Source organism: Macrosteles quadrilineatus, unplaced genomic scaffold, assembly GCF_028750875.1.
Source record: "Macrosteles quadrilineatus isolate MER2022 unplaced genomic scaffold, UCM_ALF_1.0 Scaffold_3__2_contigs__length_128488019, whole genome shotgun sequence".
NCBI classification, from domain to species: Eukaryota; Metazoa; Arthropoda; class Insecta; order Hemiptera; family Cicadellidae; genus Macrosteles; species Macrosteles quadrilineatus.
Window position 1 is genome coordinate 29,313,137 of NW_026542596.1, and position 14,870 is coordinate 29,328,006.

Sequence of the window (14,870 nt, forward strand, 5' to 3'; positions counted from 1 at the left end):
GGGCAGAGCTCCTAGATTTTTATCCCATTACATGAAAACCGGGTACTATGTCAAACATAAATAAAAAAATAAATCTTTGTTGGAATATTTATTTCCTAAACAGAGTTATTAACAAAGCGTGAAATTTTTTCGCTCATTCTAATGAATAAAGATTGAATAGGATCATGCTAGTGTCACTTGTTTATTTGGGGGACTGCAATTTCACATAATCTTAAATAGTAAGACTTAATATGTTTTTTTCACTCATTTCCTTTATTACGTGCCTTAATCTACACTTAATATACAGCTTTTCTGAATACGTCTTCAACCATCATGATTACTGAATTGACAAGTAAAACCCTTTCTTAATAAATTGTATAAAGTAAACCGTATAAAAAGTGACATTCCATTATCTTGACGCAGAAGTTGTAAGTGAGTTGCCAAGTTTGAAACCGTAACAATGTTATCCTGAGCAAGAAAGGCTTGTATCTGATCCAACATGATCAGCTGAGGTAGCTTCTTTCCTTTGTTACTCCGTGCTTTGTTTAAACTATAACTACATTCAACCATTTAAACAAGATTGCAAACGTTGATCCTTAATCCTAAGTAGTTGATGATAGATTATTGTTGTTGTGAATTTTGATAATAAATTGTTTCATAAAATGTGTTTATCCTCCTTCCGTATGAACTTTAAGGATTTCTTTGTGATGGTGTACCATTGTGTGATATGGATTTAAGAATAATTTCATTTTATTCCCTAAATGCCTTAAAGATGCAATTCATCTTGAAGTTGAAAGGCCTCATCCCACAACAAATGCTTCACAGAGTAATGATGAACTCAAGAACCAGAATACACCAGTGCATTTACGATTAGGGACACCACTTGCAGGATATGCTGTTTATAACCAAGTAAAGTTATATTGAAATGAACTCCCAGATGTAACCTTTCAATCCCAATGTAAAGTTTGGTTCTAAAATTTTTTGTTGTCTTCTAGTGCACCTTTAAAATTAGGGTTACTTCCCTGCCCCACCCTGTTAATAAATTAATGTATAGTGAAGAGAAAGCAATTTTAATGTATGATCACTGAATTAAACTTTTTCCATGATGTTTAGGAAACATGACGTACTTCATCTGTGTGTACGATCAGAAAACAGATTGTGGCTACAAAAGTTCCCTGAGGTACCGTCTCCTGACCTTTACACCATAGAAAATTGTAGGAGGCCAAATGCTATAACAGTTAAACTAATATTTATGATGTTAAATTTAAAACAGTTATTAAGAAAAAAGTTGAACACCTAAATCGAGAAGGATGATATAAGCAAGCAAACGTATAAAGGCAACTCTGACAAAAATCTTTAAAAACAGTTCGAAAGACTGGTTTGCTAATGTTTTGATTGTTATAGAACGACCAATCCTTGTTGACACATTTGACCAATAAACTAGCAGTGACATTGGATTATGTAATCATCGCAGCGACCCCGCAATAGGATTCCATTACCAAGCCTAACACTGCCGACCTCAATTGTCTGATTTACCAGCCACTTCCACAGCCATAACTGTAGTGGGATGATTATGTACTCTGATGGGATCGGTGGCTAGACTAATAATCATGAAATATAATTTGCAGAACTAATTTATAAAAGTTTCCATCAATTTGCTATTTCACTTTTAAATCCTTTAAATAAAACAATACCCAGGATTAAGTTCTTCAAAGTAATTCATGTTTGTTTCTACGTTCAATTTATTAGAGCTTTGTAATTATTAAATAAAAAAAATCCTATTTTATATTAGCAATTCATTCCACTACAGAAAAATATCATACAATATAAGGAAAATCATTTGCTGGAAATAGTATTGAACATCTTATAGTATTTAGCTTTTAGGCGTATATTAATTCTTAGGAACATCTAATGGAAATTCTCTAAAAAAAATTTAATTAAATAAACGACTGTTGGATCCAGATGTTTTATGTCATAATTACTATTTTTGGAAATGACCGATGTCGTCATCTTTGAACGTTCCATTTAAATCACTAATGCACTATTAATTGTGGGCAAGATAGCTTACTCCCCTAGTTTACTTAACTACCCTATCGCCAATAATTAGACTTCTATTTATGGATACAAGGACTTGTTTTATTTGCTCTCTGCAGTAACTCCTTAGCTATTAATGTTAAAGGCACATATTGAATGTATATGGTTATTTATTTATGGTACTTCGGTCAGAATCAGATTGATCAGAAAAAAGTTATAAGGTGAAACAGAGAAAAAGCTTCGCCAGTAATACAATTGTAAAGTCTTACGTACCTAATTATTTACCTGCATGAGCGTTTGCACAAAGTAAATATAAAATCCAGCAAAACCTTATAAAAGAACAAAGATTTTTTTATATAACTGAGAAAAATACTTTTCCTACAGTTACCTAACAATGTACATGTTCTCTCACTGATTTGAGAAAGCAAAGTGGCCAATTCGCTCATCAGTGAGACAATGTTAACATTGTCTCACTCTAATTACTTTGTCTCACTCCAGATTTACAACGTGAAGGCACGAAATAGTGAGAGCGTAACATGCAAGCAACGTCGTATGCGCGCGAAATACGTTGGCAGCACTGGCTGTTAATCAGCTGGTCAGCTGTTGTACTGTTGTATTTGTCACTTTACGTTAAATGTTATATTAAAAGTTTACTTCTGTGTAAAAATAGGTTATGTTTCTTCGCCAATTTATTTGTTTTATGGTAACTGTAGGAAAAGTATAATGTGCAACTCGAGTTCAAAGTACAATTGCCTCACTCGAGAAACAATTCCTCACTCACCTACGGCTCGTGAGTAAGGATTTCTCTCGAGTGAGTCAATTGCTCACTTTTCTCACTAGTTGCACAAATAACTATTCTCTATATTTATTAGATAGGGAAGAAAGCAAAAAGTACCGAAAATCTCTTTCTGCTGTTACAATACACAGCAGCATTCCAAAGCCATTACTGTATATATATTATAGGATTCACTCAATTCTTTACTCTAGTAAAAAATATAATTGGATTTTAATTAACAAATCAGTAACATAAAGAACGATACCCGTGTGTGATATGTTACAGCTGTTTGACAAGCCAAATATAGGTTGCATGCGGTGATGTGTGAATCACGTCTATGCGGTATTCAAATGAGGGCTAGTGTTTGCAGAGTCCGCTGTATCCACACAAACCGCCCGTCAATATTTGACATGATTTTTTTACAAATGGCAGTGATTTTTGTAAGGGGAAAGATACAGTTCTTTGCCTTACTTATGCTTTCATGCATGTAACAAAACAAATTGTTTTTTAGTTTTACATTTTTATGGAGGAATCGTTAAAATCCTGGTATAACTATATTAGTATTTTGGTAGAATGATGAGCTATATCCTATGCATGGCCTAAGGACAAAACTACTTCTGGATTTTAAAGGATCAGCAATTCAAAAGGTTAATTATTATGTTTTCATATACGTTAAGAATAAGCAGCACGTACTGTATTACCAGAAGTAAGAGTAGCTATATTGTTTTATTTTTTATTTAATAAACGTTTTCGTGCTAATAACAGTCTTCTAAAAACTGTTTGGAAAGATAAGTTTAACGAATATATACGAAGATGAATTCAACTTTACTTCATTGCATAGATGTTGACGAAAGCCAAAAAGAAAAAAAAAACAGACAGTGAGGACCACGATCAACACGCGTTCGTATGTTTTTTTACAAACAAAGCACGTAGCACGCGTGCCAGGCGTGCCGTGTGTCCCGTGTAACATTCTCCCCTCCCTCTCTACACCCCTGTCTCTTACTAGTCACTCTTTACCTCTGCCTCTAAAAGATTATGCTGTTGATTGAGAGAATATCAAAGTTTAATTTACACCTATTAGACTGTAGACTTTTATTTAACTAGCAACACCTAAACATTTTTATATCGACATTCCTTTTTTATAAAATAGGTTTTTATAAAAAAAAAAATCATTCATATTTGTGTACAAATGTGTAAATGTAATCTGTTACCGAACAACACACATACTTACAAAAAAACCACCGCTAAATCCTAATTTGTCCAAAAAACCTATCAAAACTCAAAACTCACTAATGGAAAAATCATAACAGAAAAAAGCCAAACAACAAAAACAAAAAATTGTATTGTATATTTTATGGTTGTAGTATGGTTGTATGTATGTATGGTTGTAGTAGGGTAGTATGTGTAGGTGTCATGCGTTGTTGTAAAACGCGTCGAAAGTTTTGTAATATAAAATATTTATTAAGGATTAATTATTTTAGTAGATTCAGCAATTACATAAAGTAGATAGAAAAATTGCGTGGTTTAATTCAACGACCTCAATAATCTATTTATCGATACTCTAATAATTTATAATTGAGTTAGTTTGCAACTGATGTATTTTATTTACGTTTCTTATGTTGATAACAAGTGATTCATTATCGCCAGAGATGGAGATTGATTATATATTGACAAATGACAAATGACAAACTTTTATTTGAACTTTTATAAGAATAGTTTATTTTGGCCTCTGGCTCTTAGAAAACCGAAATGAAAAGGGAAATCAGTTCCGAGTCTAGACTCGGCTGTAGGTGATACCAGGACCTAGGTAACACCATTGACTATTGGATACAGAATAAGACATCCCACCTATATGGATCAGCTGTCGCCAATTTTTTTACTAAAAAAGAATGTAGTTGTGTGAGCCAGTCACAGATTGCGCTAGTGTCTAAAACTCTATTTTGTACCTTTTTTTGTTATTGACATAGTTGCTGGGTCACAACAGCTGCTATAGTTATTAATAACTCATTCCATCAGTTTGACTTGGTAAAAACCATCGTGTAATCGGCATAAATCAGTCATTTAGATTAACGCAATCTGTAGGTGGCTCACATCAACTAAGACGAATTTGATTAAAAACAACTTTAGCTACAACCATAGACTAACCAACACAAGTAGACTTCTCATCCCTTTGTAAATTTTGAAGCACGTTTTTCGTGTCTAGTTCATGTACGTGACACAAAGGCGCTAGTGTCGATGAAACTTTGTTTCCATTATTTTAGGGTTAATTTCTTGATTTGTGCTTTACTGTTTGGTTATATAACTAGGGGACAAGTTATTGTTAGATTAGATCGTATTATTTGGTTAAACGAGGTTTTAAATGGCTGTAATAACGGGAAACAAATTGTAAACAAAACACGACCTCTACATAAACCGTACATGAACTAACAATAAAATTGTCTTCAGCTGTTCCATAAGGATGAGAAATCTACTAAGGGAGTATGTTTTATCTATGCTACAACTTTAACATGGGGATGGAATGTCTAATCACCTTCAGTAATAACCTCTTCCCCATAGGAGAAATTCTTTAAAACCGTTGACATAAACATTTGGAATCGCAACTTCCTTATAAGACAATGTAAACTTAACCGTATTAAGAGAAACATTCCATTATCTTGAAGTAGAAGTTGCAAGTGAGTTGCCAAGTTTGGAACCATAACAATGTTATCCTGAGCAAGAAAGGTTTGTAACTGATCCAACATGATAAGCTTAGGTAGCTCCTTTTCTATGTCACTTCTACAAGTTTCGTTCAACCTCCCTACCTTACCTTGCCTTAACTAGATATTTGTTCTTTTTTTACATATTGTCATTTTTTCCTTCTATTTCTAAAGGATTTAGTTTATTTTTCCTCAAGTTAAAATCTCAATGGTTGTAGTTATAGATTTGTAAATTATTTGTTAGAATCTGCAATACAATCCCTTAAGATTTATGGTCGCACTATTACTTCTATAAAAAATTAAACACTAATATGAAACCAAACACACCTGTGCATTTAGTTAGAATCAGTCATTCCCGGACATTGATTTTATGCGTATGTACTGGTTGACAATGACACCTCCTCTCTAGCCTTTATAATACAAAAAAAAACCTATTTTTTCAGTGAGTTTAATGCCGACATCCTAATTACAGGCGGGAAGGAAATTGAGACAGAAACATGGTTTAAAAGATCCTTATTAAGTGGATAACATTTGATTGTAAATTACGCCTTTTTGATTGTAAATTATTCTACTTAAGTAGAAAATTCCCTTTATGCATATAGGTTGAATCCAATATTTTTCATTGAAACACAAAGATAAAGAACCTACTCAAATCCATAGTATAATACAAAGTTTTCTCCCTTAGAGTCTTACTTTTATTGATTATGTGCTACAGCGTATAATAAAAGTTGTCCTTTGACTAATCCCTAGTTAAAATGGTATATCACAACACGATAATTTACATCAGTGCACTCCATCACTTGTTAACATAACAAATTATATTACAAATATAAATATTACATAGTAAACTAGCTATGTATAACCTTAGCATGGCAATGGAACGTCAAATTCTGCTAATTGGTTCTCAAAAGATTGTTTTGGTTCATATTTACTATTTTTTCTCTGGGTTAGCCACGAAACCTAACTAAGCCAACATGTTTATGAGAGTCAACAGTACGATAGAAAATTATATGGTAATTGAATTGTAAAATTAACCTCAAAAGTGCAACCAACGCTGGTAACCAAAGGGTAACCTTGTTTGGGACAAAGTCCTGAGAATTGTCAAGCTAGAGGATACTGTGGCTTTGGTGGACTGAATAACAATGAGAGGTAACAAGAAACTCCTCCTGGCTTGAGGAAATGTTTAGAGTTACTAACATGTAATATATTCAAAACTTCAAACAGATTATATATAATCAGATAAATTAAGTTTGTAACTGATAAATAAAAATTTAAAATCATATAACTATTATGTGCTATAATGTAGGCCTACGGTCTATGGACCATGGGTTTTGGTCTTCATATAGTTTTAAGTTATACCTGCAAGATTTTCAGCTTATCTTAATTAGTTCGTATTTTCTTGCTAAGAAGGACTGATATATTTTACCGTGCAAACGTTTCGTACATTCTTCGGCTCAGCCAAAGCACGTAGCACGCGTGCCAGGCGTGCCGTGTGTCCCGTGTAACCTTCTCCTCTCTCTCTCTACATCCCTGTCTCTTACTAGTCACTGTTTACCTTTGTCTAGACTCGGCTGTAGGTGATACCAGGACCTAGGTAGGCTAAGACATATTTTCCGGCAATTAAAGACAAAACTAATCTTCCTGGACACATTCGAAAAAGTCCAACAATTATTTTGATTTCTGTTGATTGTTTTAGGATTTTAGGAGCACCACTTGAGATATCAAAATTAATTAGTGTAACATAGTGGACATAGTGTAAAGTTTTTTTCTATATTTATTTTTGCACTACTTATATGTATAATAATAGCAACATTATGTATAACAAGAACATGTGAAAAATTTAGGATGAATCTCCTATTTCCTGATTAAGGTATTATTAATTAATTATTCTATAAAATAATGTCACGCAATTATGTTACACACAATGTGAACGAATGTTTATATTATAAATTTATATTATATAAAATCTGAATTATTTAATTCATTCGCTTATATTATTATTGGAATAGTAGGAAATCAATTGTAACAGTCAAATAAACAAAATTCTAAATATTCTTCAGGCTCGAGATAGAATAGAATTACTCTAGACCCAATCAACAGTAACTGTTGTCGAACTCAGCAACAAAGTTACCTTCTGAAAGAGATTCTTATACTTGTCTCAAACTCAGCTGATTTTACCTTATAGCAAAATACTTTCAGGATGTTTTTATTGTATTTGAATTGATTAATCTGAATGCAATAAAAGTGTCTTATAAATTATACGTGTTTGCCTATCTTCCTTTTAACTTTATTGATCAAAATTGATTGATTGGATTTAAACAACTTTGATGTAAATTATATTCACAGAATAAAAATAATCATGCATATATGTGTATATTCATAATGTTTAAAATAACTTAAGACATAACATACCGTTTAAACATGATTTAGATTCGGATAATATCAATGTGTAAATTAACAACGATTTGTTGGTTAAAGGTTTATTTATGTGTGCCGTTAGCGATTTTATTATTTCCTATAACCAAAATGATCAGTTTTCTAATGTAGTTTTCTTTTCAGACTTCTTTAGCGTCATAAACAGTAAAATCTTATCTTTTCTTGAAAATACTTACCGAAAGAAAAAAGTATTGTTATAGTTAAATATTCCTTGATTTAAATAACCATTTTGACAGAAGATATCATCCGATCATCGTTAATTCCTAATTACTCTTCAATGCGAATAATAGAATGTTCTCTGTGACTACTTGATTTCCTTCGCAGAATGTTATATTCAATTTCTTAAGACTACGGTTTTAACTTTGTAGGCACCTTTTCTGAAGTTTTAACTACAGTGTCATAGTACCATTTAATAATGTAAATAGGCTATATAAGTTTGATGTTACTAAGATTATTTTTTTCTGTTACAGTACTATTTGAATTTCTTATTTTGTCCCTGTCTAATTGTGTGTAAATAAAAGTGATACAAAACATGTAGTATATCATATATATATATCATATAATACGGTAAATTTGCTTTTCATCTAATACAATTGTACAATAGAGATATCACAATGCATGTAATGCAAATTCTCATGATAATAACTAGACTGATTGAATTAACCCTCCAGTTATTGGTATTTAGCTGGTTTCCACAGCACAAACCACTAAACAATGCTGCATTATCAGACCCTCATTGTCATTACATTATTATCCGTGAACCATTGCATGAAAATAATATCATTTACACATCAGCAGCCATTGTTTAATGTTGAAAGTTAATGACTTTTCTGTGGTAGTGTTGGAAGTCCAACGCAGTTTTTTCAGCTATCTTCCAATATTTATTGTGAAAGTGCAATGTGGAATACTTTGCCTGACACCAACAAAGTTACAACTGAATTAATTTTTTTAAGTTTGATGAAGTATATTTTTTCATCTTGATGAAAATTATCGTTCAACACTCGTCATGAAAGTGCCATTTTGGGGGTTTTGACTCGCATGTAAAACAATATCTCGCCCCGAAGTTGGGTCACTTTCGTGATTAGTAGTGAAACTATATTGAACACTCTAACTGATTTCATTGATTTATTTTTGTAAATCACGACTTAGTAATAAAAGACTAGAAGCCAGCTGCCTACTATATAGTGTGTCAAAAGAATATTGTTGTATTAGTTATAAAACCTGATTCTGTAATTAGATACTATACGACAAGTAAGTATGGTACCGTAGTATGCGTAGCACATTCCAGTACATGAATAAACATTGAGTTTATTGGAGCGAGAATATACAATAACCCATTTGCGATTACGGATGAATGAGCTCAGCTGATGTGCAACAGACAGCTGGGCAGTCTATGTGATGCGATGAAAAAAATCATAGAAACTACATTTGATTGAAACGGTTATCTTTTATTTAATCAGCATAAAAGGCTGCAATACAGTTTTGGCATTTTACTTGATTTGATCATTTGGATAAACCCTAACTATATTGTAAGGGTTTAAGCTAAACTCATACGTAGGACTACTTTTAATTTTTAATCGGCTCTTAAACATTATTGTAATCATAATATTAAATACGAAGATTGTTCATAAAAACCTTAGGAGAACCCATACTACTTGTGACAGACAAAACTAAGGATTCCTATTCCATTTAAATTTTTTATTAATATTAATTCGATTACGGAACAATTGAAGATTTTACGATTACATTGTAACATTACAACGGTAAGTTCAATCGTTGGAGAAGGTTTTACTGATAAGACAAATTATACCATTTGTCAAGGAAATGCAATGATTTCAAGATGCAGAACCTCAATTGGAATTTGCAATTTCAGTTGCTTAATAAAGTAGTTGTGTTTAACTATTCGGATCAGACAAATATCGGTAATTAGGTGGAGTTTCATTCCCTTTATAACTGGGGTAAGTAGGTGAAGCCAATAAGGGAGGAATCTAGGTCACTAAACCATGCTTCTTTAATTAAATGTCTTTATTCTCTATCTTAGCGTGTTTAATCTGAATACAATCAGAAATAAATGTACCCTTATTGTGAAACTAACTATTTTAATGTTTTAAATATAAAACATTTTACATTTATATAAATAGATATTAATGTTTGAAATTTATTTAACATGCGTTAGAAAAAAATTAATTAAGACAATTCAAGTTGAAATACATACATTTAGAAATTTCTTTTTTATCATGGAAAAACTCTTTGAACCTGTTTAGTAGTTCTTTCTACAACGTCGAACTGAAGTATACAAAGACCTTTTATTAATAATGATTTTTTGAAGAATTCTTTAAGAAAATATGTTTGGTCTTGCCGATTACTCCGTAAAGAGACAACAAAGGCACTGAAGGTCTCTTTTGAGCTCTCTCTTAAAAGAATTTTCTAACCGCATTTCCATAGTTATGCGAAATAATTTTAAAAATCTGCGAATGAGTTCCCGGATGGCAAATTTTCCTCGTATGTAATTTTTGTTATGTCTAAGCTAAGCTCAAGTACTGAACATTAGACACGATCTACTCGTAATTTTTTGGTTAAAATATTTATTTATTTTGTTTATTAATGTACAGGAGGACCGTTTAAATATTTACTTTTAATATTACTGTATGCAATATTTCTTTAACTCAATTAATGCTTCGTTTATACTATTGGCACAGCTTTTGTAATACTGACATACCTAATACTTACTTATTTCGCCTACACGACTTAAAAAGCATCTAACAACTTTTAATTACGATGCAGTTTTTATGATTGTTAATTCAAGGATAAAACAGAGTTAAGAAACGAGACTGCAGCGTAAGAAATATATAGGTCCGCACGGCTTTTGATAAGTTTAAAGATGGCAGCCTCCGGGCCGACTATAAAACATTCAGCGCTCGTTTCAATGTTTTATGTGTTTCTACCGGAAGGGGAAGAAAATAAAAAAACAAAAATAATCAAATGGGTAGTAATCTTTAATAATATTGCAACATTGCCACTGAGGTAGCATAGCTTTTTACCCTAACAAACATGAAACTCATTAATGTAAAAAAAACAGCAATCAGTGACTTGATATAAATAGTTCAGACTTTTTTCATAAGAGAAGGATGGTTTATGTATCTAGTACCTTTTAATATCAATCCAATAGCCAATGCTAGTACCTAGGCGTAATAATACTAGGAAAGAAATTCAACAATTGTTGTGGTTGAATACGTATTCTGCCAAACGATAGCAGAAAACACACCAAAAATAGTTTATGCTTGCTGCCAATGAAAGACGAGTCAGTGAGCGGAAATTCTGACGTGTCACTCACAGGAATAACTTTCGTTGAAACACTCAGACTTCTTGTGTGGGGAATCAATTTATTTTATAACCTGCTGCAAATCATAATGTGTTGTTTTTACAACTCCTCCGTGGTTTGAACATTTTTTTAAACTTATTCTAGAATTATGAAAATTAAATTTTTCAGTGAAAAAAATATTTCTCTACCGAAGATGTATTTATCAAGTCCCTACTAATTAGCTGTACTAAATATTTTTAACTGGGTATTTGTCAAAGTTATAATGAAACTAACAAAGTAACACTAAACAGTAGGATATTTCTTGGTTTGTTCAAACACAATCAGGACTCTAATCCTGTTAAATCTACGCTCACAAATGATTCTTATCGTCAAGGGAAATTATTCTCATTCCGACATGCTTTGTAGCTAGAACTAAACTGTATCAGTCCTGACTTCAACACGTTACCCCATTTCTCTATCTGTGCTTGAGCAATAATTCAATTACTATCGAACCACACGAAGTGCAGGCAATGGTGTGTAAAATAATTATACACATGAAAGCACATTATATCTATAAACATTAGTTGTATCTATAATATATAACATAATACCTGTATAATATATATGAGAGACAATACATAAACTTTTAGTAAAATTATTTCAAATAATTAATCAATAATAATACCGTTTACGTTGTTTAACTTTTAGAGCTACTGAGTAATTATCTATATATAAAGCCCAAAGTACCCATGAACTTTTGAGAAAACTAAAAGTCACACCCACATAAAACATAATACTTAAAATGTTCGTCATGAAGAGAAACCTTGCGCAAAACTATCCATTATTAAATATCAATATCATAAATTGCCCTCTAAGGCACGGTGTGCTTTCACTTACATCACGAAGAGCCGCTTTTGATATTTTACTACTCTTCAAGATCATCAATGGTCAGGTGGACAGTCCTGAACTTCTTGAACTGATTAACTTTCATGTCCCAGTCTCCACCCGGAGATCTCGACCCTTCTCCAAGCATCACCAGCCAACTGCCTACGCTTACCATAGCACAGTTCCCCGTTTACTTCGTCTGGGAAATGCAGCTCAACTTGAGTTCTTCGGGCCTTCCTTGCCACTCTTTAGGAGAGTAGTGTTTAAGTGGGCTGCTGACCAGATCCAGCTTTAGTCTTTGTGCTTTTGGTGGTGCCTCTAGAGGGCCACACTTCAAGTGCCACATGTGCAGTGAAGTGAGTGTGTTTTTGGTGGTGCCTCTAAAGGGCCACACAATCAGTGAGAGGAAGTGCCAACTGCCAAGCAATATTATTCTGTCAATTCAAGTTTTTCTTTTTGTCTGAGATTTATCACTGTATCGTTTTCATTCTTAATATTTTTATCCCTGTTAAATTTTTTTAAATCTTTATCAATTGTTGTCACTCCTTGTTGTTGTTTTCTATAGTTTTTAATAATATATTCCTTTCGATTTTATGTGTTATTTCTATTGTTGATTGATTATCTTCTAGAATATTAATATCTTGTAATATAATGATTTGTAATATAACGGGATTGTTATTTATTTATATTGTTATGTATTATATTGTTATTTATTTATATTGTTATTTATTTTTATTGTTATTTATTGTTGATTTTTCTATCGATTGTCTTATTGATTTTGTGTTTAAGCTGGAAACTGTTTTTCGCTCATTTTCAAATGGCTCTGTCGTTGGTATGTATGTATAATGCACAATGTATAATGTAATCTTGTTAAACCCACTTGTAAAATGGTGTTTGCCGTTTAATAAAAATGAAAAAAAAAATGAAAATGAAAATGAAGGTCGTATTTGCATTCCAAAGGGAACTTTCCATATACCTAATGTTAAACATACTTCAGCCGTACTCAATTGTATGTCATTCTTTCAATTTATTACCTTATTAAAATAAGGTGTGATTATTTGTTTGTATTACTGTATTCTGTTTTGTTTATTTTAACAATAGTTTTATTAACACTTATAAAGCCCGCGGGTAACAGCTAGTTAGCCTATAATAATTGCAAATCGCACAATATAGTTTATCCCTTGAAAATTTTCAAGTCCACCTGTTTTCCTGTTAAAAAGAGTATTCCTGTTTTATGAAACTATTAAATAAGCAATCATTAATTTTATCTTATTACAAAAAGTTAAACAATATGGCGATAATCACACAATACTCTTGAACATGTTTCGTCGTGTTCGACGTGCAATCAGCGTCAGTTTTTTGTTCTGTTAAATGTGGCCAGACTACCTACGTTTTTTTAATGTTTTTATATTAAAGTTGTGAACTTTACGTGTCAATATAAGTCAATACATCATCGAAGACTTCAGTTGTATTCATTGACAAACCAATTTGAAGTGGATTTGAAAATGGGCTCTTGTACCAAAAACTAGTCACCACAGACAATTTAAAAGATTAAATACGTTAAAAGGTACGTAACGTATTATATTGTTTATTATTTTTGTTTGTCAACAAAATAAGTAGTACTAATACAATGCTATTTGTAACCAAGCTATACATATATCAAGCTATTTAAATCATAAAATTGTAATACTTTAGTAGGATTTAACGTTATCAATGAAAACAATACAATTATAGGATTTAACCAAAACTTTTATGCCTCTTACAGTTTGATATGAAACATACCAAACTTAGTAATAAAATAAAAGTGTATTTTGGAGAAGAATGAAGTGCACAAAGGATTAAATAAACGATGAGAAGTCTCATTGTGAAGACTACAAAGTCGACTTTTGGTACGACAAGTTGGGATGGTCTTTTGTGAGACATTGTATTGGTTACAGAAAACACTTATAAATATCTTCTCCATCTCAGTTCACGAACTGAGACAGCTTTTATGTTCAAACTAATAAAAAAATGTTTATAGTAAAATTACCTGTATAGTTTCCGTAAAGTCTACGCGTAGTGTTAAACATATGTTTTGTTAATAATTAATTCAAAAAAAGTTCTTGAGTTCTCAAATCATATTTCATTAACTTTATGCAAGATAGTTTATTCTAAAGAAAATAAAGTACCTTAATCAGTATATCCAGTGCAGCATCACCTGTAACAAAGAATAAACATAAATAAAATAGAACGAAGAATCTTAACAGCAATTAATTAAGCTGGTCGTAAAAAATTCTATACTGCATCATGATTTTCCATACACAGCCGCAGAAAACATGCAAACAAAGCAAAATTATATTACCTCAATGAATTTGTCCTTAAATATTGCATGAAACATGTCATGTTTGTGCAATATTTAACTAACACAATGCATGTACTTAGGGTTGCTGCTACAGTATTTTTTGGAAAATTATAATAGCTTGATATAAAATAACTAAATTAGCCAAATTTGGTAAAAGAGTTATATACACATTTTAAATAAACATTTTATTTGAGTTTCCTTAACCATTTAAGCCATAAAAGGCTTTACATTAAATTGTTGTGTGTGTTACAGAATGGTTTTATTTGGAGAAAAACAGCTGAATTATAGTATTGTTTGGAGATGAAAAATTATAAATACCAAATTTTACCTAATAACATACGATACAATAGTTCCATTATAGTTTCCATTAGTTTCCATTATACTTGTTTGTACCAAATTTCATTGAATTCGGACGCGTTTTAC

At 31.8% G+C, this 14,870-nt stretch overlaps 2 protein-coding genes across 5 annotated transcripts in view; one reads left to right on the forward strand and one right to left on the reverse strand.

Annotated features, from left to right (window-relative positions):
- LOC128989065 (uncharacterized) overlaps positions 1–12,366 on the forward strand; it is a 47,178-nt gene extending 34,812 nt beyond the window's left edge. The window contains exon 3 of the mRNA XM_054410921.1: positions 12,220–12,366. Within this exon, the coding sequence (XP_054266896.1) occupies positions 12,220–12,366 (147 nt within the window). The remainder of the gene's footprint in view (positions 1–12,219) is intronic.
- LOC128989714 (leucine-rich repeat and immunoglobulin-like domain containing-NOGO receptor-interacting protein 4) overlaps positions 1–14,870 on the reverse strand; it is a 150,460-nt gene that overhangs the window by 56,250 nt on the left and 79,340 nt on the right. For 3 of the 4 annotated variants that reach the window (XM_054411721.1, XM_054411719.1, XM_054411718.1), the window contains one exon: positions 14,275–14,303. The exons of the other annotated variant lie outside the window; for it this stretch is intronic. The gene's annotated coding sequence lies outside the window, so the exon portion shown is untranslated. The remainder of the gene's footprint in view (positions 1–14,274; positions 14,304–14,870) is intronic. 4 annotated transcript variants of the gene reach the window in all.